The following is an 8,351-nucleotide window of genomic DNA, read 5'->3' as shown; positions in this document are numbered from 1 at the left end:
TTTACTTTTCACCAAGAAAAACTACTAAACTATCATCATGAAAATTTGTACACATATTCTTGAAGTAGTCCCCGAATGTGGTTTATAGGCTACTTTTTTATTTAATAAAAAATATTTTTGAAATAAAATAAAAGAAATTGTTTAGCCAATAATTTAATGCTTCTGCATCTGGCTATTTGACTACTTTAACGCCATCTAGCATTCAGCAATGAAGCTCAAACCTAAGTACTATAGTGCCATCACACTGTATTATCACACTGTATTACCGACAGCTACGTCAACATCAAAATCCAATTGACTACACTATGGAGACTGTACACTATACTTCCATAGACTATACTTTCAGCCATTTTAAACTTCCCGCCATTCTACTTCATTGTTACTTCCTTCTGTGACTACAGACGCGTACGGAAGCAACTTCATTATTTTAGATATTCACGAGCGAAGCCGTGGCTAAAGTTAGTTTTAAATATAAATAAAGAATAAAAGTGTTTTTTAACTCGCAAAAGGAATATTTAACGACAACATTTTAAAATCTTAGATTCCTAAATAAATATTATTAACAATTTTAAATTTTGGTGTAATTTATCGCAAATATTTTAGCAGAAACATGAAGAAAAACAAAGTTTACCAAACTTTCCAAATTGAGTAAATTTACTGACGAAGTTAAGTGTTGCTTGTGTATACTGTATCGGTATTAATCTTCGTAACCTGATAATAGCATTATTAAAGCATTAAGCGCATTAATATAACGCAATCAAGTGTAATGGATACGTTAATACCGAGCCAACCCTAGGCGCTATACGCCGCTATGTTGCTTCATGACGCCTTTAATATCCATTGTCCATCACTTAAATGACACCCTTAAGGACCTTGAACTGTGATCAGTTTTCCTCAGGCACGCGCTAAAATAATACCGATATCTTTACGCTACACCGCGTGGAAAATCAACGCACGCACAATATTGCTAAAGTTCATTATCATCCGAATCATATACTTTCGATTTTTCTCGCCGGCGTTTTCTCTCTGGAGGGGTAATTTTCACGCTTAGAAAAATGTCGAAATACTGGCGGAGCTATTTTTGTGTTGCCCGGAGTGTGTTGGGGTTATTTTCGGTGCAGAATTTACAGGTTTACATCAGCTTTCAGAGGGGGTTTGTGGAAGTTACACACCGGCCTATGCGTGTATTTTAATCGATGTTTACCTTTTCGCCACCTTTTGTCCCCTATCGTGTTACGTTCCCATGGGGGTTGGGCTCTCCATGTGTTGTCATACTTTAACTTTAACCACTTCTGACGGGAAATGTTCAGAGCTTGAATAAACATTACTTTAAACGCGATTTAAAGGTCAAAAAAGAAAAAAGTTGGAAAACTGAAAAATAAAAGTTTAGTTTATTGAAGATAACTTTAAAATGAAAAATTTTTTATTATTTTTTTAAAGTGTAGTTTATAGTTCTTGTAAATATCTATCTACTAAAATTAAATTGAAGTTCCTATTTCTTTTAGTTTTAAAGTTATAAGCGTTTGAATAATATTTTTATTTCGGACGCGATAAAATTTTAACAATTTACATTTTTTTTAATTATGCAAAAACTAGAAAAGGTACTTAATAATAATTTGGCATAATAAAAGTGAATTAAATTCTCTTTACATTGACACTTTGATCAAATTTCTATGATGCTTACTAACTGAGTTATAACGTTTTGAAAATCAACCTAAATCTCAAAAGTAATTCAAAGCAAAACAAATAATTTAAAATAAACTTTAACAATAAATTACCGACAAATATTAATCTTATTAAACTTTATCTGTAGTTAAATTTATAAAACATATTCTAACTTACAAATTAACTCAAAAATGGTTCTCCTATCTTTAATAGTTTTAAAGTTATAATGATTTATGTAAAATATTCAGATAACTTTGCAGCTATTTTAACCTTACTCTACTTCTATCCAAGTATTCCACAAGAACAAAAGATCAGAATGTGAATTGATGATAAAACACGTCGGTCTGAGTCAGTGAATGTGTATCGCGTACGTTTTGCACATCTTCCGGTCGCGTAATCGGGTGAGAAGGGAATCGATAATTCCCGGCGCTGGGCGCACCGGGAACGGGAACGCGTTTGCGGCGGACGCGAACCGCCACCGCCGCCTCGACGCAATGACGCGTGATAATCACGCATTATTAGTGACATAATAACGTTGTCGGCGACGTGTGGGTGCGCATCTGTGCCGCACAAAATCATTACCATTGCGCGTACGATTACGATCTCTCAAAGTACTCGTATACTCACAATTCGCAAACATTGCACGTAGACGCCAAGTAATTACGGGCGCTAATTGCCAATTAATTAATAATCACTAATTAATCATTACCTTAGTCAACATAATGTATCTTATCGTTTCTAGACAAGTCTAGTCGGGTTTGAAATTAATTTTAACACAAAAGATATAGGTTATGATGATATTAATAAATTAGAAGAGATTCTTGTCTCTAATTGAGGTTTTACTATTAAATTATTCAAGTTAATGTAGTAGAAAGTAAGTAAAACGTATTTTGTGTTGCATAGAGTGAAAAATAACAACTTGGAATAATTTACAACGTGATACGTTGGTTGCATACCATACCATCGATGTGGAAAAGCGATTATAACTTGATTAAACTTTCGAGATTTGTTTGCAACATTGTGTTTCAACTTCATTTCAACACTAACTCGCTTAACAACAACTTGTTTTCGAAAAGTTCAAGAAAGAAGCAAGCACGATAAGCACAAGTGTAAAGCCAAAGCACGCCCGTGTGAGATTGTACGTTGGCGGAGTTTTACAGTTTTCTGCTTTATCGATTTGATAGCACCCTCGACACTCTGGGCCCTTTTGGTACTCTTGCAGCCCAGGCCGGAATAACCGTTAACCCAGTTTTAAGTTCGCATAATTATCTCTACCCTTTTCCATCAGCTCTGGTAATATTTAATTAAAGCATAAAGTTGTGTAACCGGTTAAATCAATGTTTAAGTTGCGATTGAAGCTGAAATATTATTAATTTTTTGAATAATGCATGTAATTTCAATAATAATTATGTTTCTGTTTGTATTACACTTGAAATGATTAAGGTGCTAATCCAATTACGCTTTGTTGGATTTCGTTGCGTGCGTTCATGCGTGGCTGCGCTGTGTAATGATATGTGTGATGCAAATTGTAATTATGACCGATGCAGACGTGGATGCAAAATGCGAAATGTATGTAAGTGTGGTTGCGTGCATTTGGGGGTTGACCAGGCTGGTGTGAATCCGGGATACAATCACTCTCTCTCGTTGGGAATGTGTAACATTCATTATCCAATTGTTGGGAGTTGGCGCGTTAGCGAATTTGAATGGACGTAATCACTACTCGCAAATATTGACATGATTGCGTCTATTTCGTCTAGTGATTTAGTTTCTGTTGTTGGTATTGCTTGTATTGGAGAGTGTAACAGTTGGTAGAGTGTGGGGCGTAACTGTATGCAACTTGTACTACATTTTTTATGTATAAAAATATTTATTTTACTTTTTTATGTTGTAACGTTGTTAATATTAATCGTAGAGAAGTGATTTAAAAATAATTAGAAAGGTAAAATTATGTAAATTAATATTTACTAAAAATTTTAATAATAACTTTTGTAGTTTTGTGTAAAATGAAAAAAAGCATGAAAGTAACACAAAAACTTCAAACACATAATAAAAGTTAAATAACTTTTGAACTAATATAACTAGAGAGTTCAACTTTGTTTTATGTGGTAAATATTATAAAGGACTATAAAATCTACTAAAATTAAAGTTGTTTGATATCACCACTCGATGTTAATTTATCGAAAACATAAAAACAAAGTTTTACACGCCGAGGCATTTTATGATAATGCACTTTCTATGAGAATGTGCATGTACCTCACCTAATAATAAAGGCAGAAATTTGTTTGTTCAACTTGAAGTGTGTCTGCGAAAGCACTCAGCACTCACTCTCAACAAGTGGCGCTAATGAAAATTCGTTCGCGCCGAAACAATCTCGCCGCGCGGAGCGCACAACGCGCACGAATTAAAACCAGAAATGCTTACACACTCAACTGACAGAGCGCAACTCGAAGCGACCGGGCGAATAACTTCCCCTCGCAATCTAAAGTGAATTTACTTCGTCTCTACCGACAAACAGAAAAAAAAAAACGATTTTCTTACAAAATCCGCAGCAAAATACAATTTGATTACTTCAAAAGTAAAGTAGAACACTTTAAAGATAGACAATATTATATTTAAAACGTTTAATTATTAGTGGAATTGCAAACAACGTTTGAAATGCGAAATTACAAGCTAATCACCGTTAATTAATATGCCAGACAAATTTCCCTCTTAGCGACGACTGATAAAACGTGTAAATTATAGGTGAAATTATCGGCTTTTCGCCCTGGGAAGCAGTGGGAGGCGGAAATAAATGGAAATGGAAAGTTCGAATTTAATTAAGAAACCGCAACGCGGCTGCGTAATTACTTGCGCACACCTTCAATACACATCTGTAGGCTCTTTGAGCACCTCTCTCGGAGGAAATTATAAATTACATTGGTTTGACAATATTGAACTTTGGGTTGCCTAGAGTTTGCAAAACTTGTGAAATTTTCGGTTATATAGTTCGCGTGCGTACAGCTCGACAATGTGATATGATGTGTGTAGGAGTGGTTGCCTATTATTAAGTTTAACTTGCTATTATAAATGCATTAGCGTGGAAATCGCAAAGTTTGCGTCCGGTTTCAAGGCGGATAGTCACAATTGAAAGGTCTAAAGCCAACTAATGACAAAGGGCTTACTTGAGTACGCTCGCTACATATCTAATTATGCAGATTACATGACGTTTATATGCATTTACGGCGTAGTTTACTCTAGGCAACCAAATATACATAAAAAAAATTTGGATTCGTTTTTAATCGGTTTGAATCTAATTTAAAGATAAAAGTAACACAGAATCATAAAATACGCGTTAAAATGGCGTCGATAAAATCCGCCCAAATCGAAACCGAAATATAAATCCTCGAAACAAATGCAAATAAACTAACAAAGCGCAAGATTAGCATTACTGATAGAGATTTAACGGCTTTGTGTCGTGTTTCCACCCACGTAACGCACAAAAACATTTTCAATCTCATTGTGATTAAAACTCGCTCACAAATTGATACATTTTTTATTTTCTTGCGTTTTTTGTTTTCAAACTTGTTGTGCTTAAAATAATGAAGATTCTAATTTGTTCGCCGTTTTCTCAAGCGCACATTAACCTTAATTGAATACTCTAAACGAGATTAACGTGAAATTTATGTCTTCACAGCGAGAAATTGAGGCTACAAAATGACCCATCTACGAGGTGCTTTACCTAACAGCCAGTGATTAATGTAAATTGTACGAATTGTATACAGGTGGGCTTAAAATGTGTGCCACGTGTGTGTATAACTGGTTGCCTAAGTTATATTGAGTTAGATGTACGTCAGTTTGTGTTGATTAATGAATGTATGTTGGGTTGCAGATTCAAACTCATCGTGGCGGCACCCGGAAAGAATCAGATGAAGGGCCGCCACCAATTCCGGCGGCGGTTCAGCCTCCAGCCGTCGTTTATGAAGGACGACGATGAGGAACGCAGTCATCCGCCTAGGTAACAAAAATTAAATAAAAATTGAAATTTAAACAAAAACAAAAAGATATATTTTGTACATAATTTCTAGGTTAGTTTTACTTACTTATATATGAAGGCAGATTATTTATTGACAGATGGATAGCGACTAGCGAATGATGAGTGTGAGGAATGACGAATGGCGAATGATGAATGTCAAATTAGTAATGTCATGTGATTTTAAACAGTAATGAAATACTTTAATTAAAAAACTGCTGTGTACGTGTGGCACCCAAAATGTTTGGTTCTCTGTTTGGTTCTCTCGTCACAGTTTCAATGCGGCACTGCGGTGTCAGAGCATACCGGAAACCGAAACGGTACCGGCGCGGCCGCCCCGGTCAAAGCACCGCGGACGCCGCGCAGCTCCCGAGGCGAATGGTGTAAGTACCTAACCTCGAAAAATCAAAACCAAAAAAGTATCAATATCATCATCAGTAACTCTATCAACTCCAAAACAAATCAAAATAATCCAAAATTAATCAATTGGTCAAGTTTACTTCGATGGATCATGTTGAATGTTAACTGTTTTGAGTTCCCTTTGTAGCCATTTTGTTTTGCGTGACGTCATCCATAGAATCAGTGTATTGGACTATTGAGGAATGTCGTAGAATAAATGTTTGTGCGTGCAAATGTTTGATGTGTGCATGCAAGCAACGCAAACAAACGTATAACTTGACAATAGCTCCCCTCACATAACCTCAAACTTTCAAACTAAACATGTGTTGAATATTAGATCACAGCGGAGTGAGGAGGGCGAAGCGTTGGACAACAAAGGCGAGGCGAATGTGCGGCATAAAATCGTCGTGATGGGTTCGGCTAAAGTCGGCAAATCATCGCTGATCACACAATTCTTATACGGCACTTTTTCGCCGAAATACAAACGCACAGTTGAGGAAATGCATCACAGCGACTTTAATGTCTCCGGTGTGCATTTAATGTTGGATATTTTGGATACGTCAGGCGCGTATGAGTTTCCAGCCATGCGTGCGTTGTCGATTTCATCTGCGGATGCATTTATTCTTGTCTATGATGTCACCAACGCTGAAACTTTCGATGAAGTACGCACGTTGAGAGATCAGATACATGAAATCAAAGGTGGCACTGCTGTTCCTATCGTGATTGTCGGTAATAAAGTGGATATGGTTGGTAATCGTGAGGTAGGCAACCAAATATACACAAATTTTTACTTTGTGTGATATTATATATGTTTTAAAGGTTGATACAAGTTCTACGGAAACAACAGCGACACTGGAATGGGAAAATGGTTTCGTGGAAGCATCCGCCAAGGACAACATCAACGTGAGCAAGGTGTTCAAAGAGTTGCTCGTGCAGGCGAAGGTAAAATATAATCTCAGTCCGGCCCTGCGTCGACGTCGACGGCAGTCATTGCCGTCGCATCCGGCGCCGCCTCCGGCCTCTCATAACCCCTCGTCAGCTGTCATCCCGTCCGCCGTTCAGCTGCAACATCTTCAACAGCTGCGCGATCGTCACGGCAAACGCAACTCTTGCATCATTTCGTAAACATACATAACCGTAATATAATGTCAACTTAACATATGCAACCTTATACACATTCCTCGACATTCCAATTATTTTCAATTTTGATGTAACTTACTTAAAATCTACACCAAACTATAAGCAATTTATTAAGTGACATATTAAGAGAAATCAAAAGTAGCTACTTACACCAAGCCGCCATTTTATTTTTTCTCACATACATTAACACCAAACATACACGCTCGTATTTGCTACCGTTCATAACATGTGACGACACTGTGTGGTAGTACTCATTACTCGTATTTATTCGATTTTATAACAAAATAAACTTAACAACAAAACAACAACTGTCAATATCAGTATTGTGCTAAATGCTAAACTTAGAAAGTGGAAAAATCGACATGGTTGTAATGATGTACAATGTACAGATTATTTAAGTTATACTATGCAACCCAATATGCATATACGCGACGTGGTAGTGTTGTATTAATAAGAAGAATACATATTTCAATATGACACTTGCGACAATCTTACATAAATATCAAAAATATCAATGTAAAGTTTCATTCTCAACTGAAATTTCGTAGAGGAACAATTTATTGTTAGACTCATCGTAGGCAACCAGAATAACACGTCTTTCGGACTGGTGCTTAAGAAAATATGTCCAATATTATATCAAAATGTACTGAATTACATGCATATGTATCATATTCAATGTTTGCAAGTGTTGCCAGTATTTATTTATAACAAACAACTAACATTATTATATCTGTGACGGAAATAAACTAAATAAATTATATTGAATTCAAGCGTATGCAACTATAGGCAACTGTATATGCAGCTCGAGTGTTTGTTGTGCGTTGGCGTAGAAATATCGGGTGCATTTGTGGAAACAAAATGGCAGCAAGCCGTGCAAACAAACAAATATTAACGATGTATCAACGTCTAACGCCATCCGGCGTGTCGCAGTTTACACGTTCGCACACAATAACAATTACAACGCGAGATTCTGAGAGTTTTTACAAAAGAAAATGATGAAAAAACGTGCGGCGAACTTCACATCGGAAGAGAAGAACGAATTGTTGGACGCAGTGTTGAGATATCGCGACGTGCTTTTCGGACGTGTTGGATTACCGAGCCGGTTTTGGGCGGCGAAGAAAGCCGCGTGGTGTAGTAT

General features: G+C 36.5%; 1 protein-coding gene across 1 annotated transcript; it reads left to right on the top strand.

Moving 5' to 3' along the window:
• The first annotated feature begins 5,538 nt into the window (after positions 1-5,538).
• On the top strand, positions 5,539-7,988 carry LOC135802795 (ras-related protein Rap-2a-like). The gene is made up of 4 exons (XM_065316428.1): positions 5,539-5,659; positions 5,949-6,014; positions 6,360-6,834; positions 6,893-7,988. Exons 1-4 carry the CDS (start codon positions 5,571-5,573, stop codon positions 7,196-7,198), a joined length of 936 nt encoding a protein of 311 aa, XP_065172500.1. The 5' UTR covers positions 5,539-5,570; the 3' UTR covers positions 7,199-7,988.
• Positions 7,989-8,351: the final 363 nt, after the last annotated feature.

This window comes from Atheta coriaria, unplaced genomic scaffold (genome assembly GCF_025399875.1).
Source record: "Atheta coriaria isolate IRGN ID8LTWV9N9 unplaced genomic scaffold, Caltech_Dcor_3.1 hic_scaffold_53_pilon, whole genome shotgun sequence".
NCBI classification, from domain to species: Eukaryota; Metazoa; Arthropoda; class Insecta; order Coleoptera; family Staphylinidae; genus Dalotia; species Dalotia coriaria.
Note: the sequence above shows the minus strand (reverse complement) of the source record. Positions and strands in the feature narration are given on the sequence as shown.

Excerpts from the sequence above, each read along its gene's own strand:
- LOC135802795 (XM_065316428.1), top strand. The coding sequence starts at position 5,571 with ATGAAGGGCCGCCACCAATTCCGGCGGCGGTTCAGCCTCCAGCCGTCG. Across the intron at positions 5,660-5,948 it reads GAACGCAGTCATCCGCCTAG|TTTCAATGCGGCACTGCGGT; the intron begins GTAACAAAAATT and ends CTCTCGTCACAG. Across the intron at positions 6,835-6,892 it reads ATATGGTTGGTAATCGTGAG|GTTGATACAAGTTCTACGGA; the intron begins GTAGGCAACCAA and ends TATGTTTTAAAG.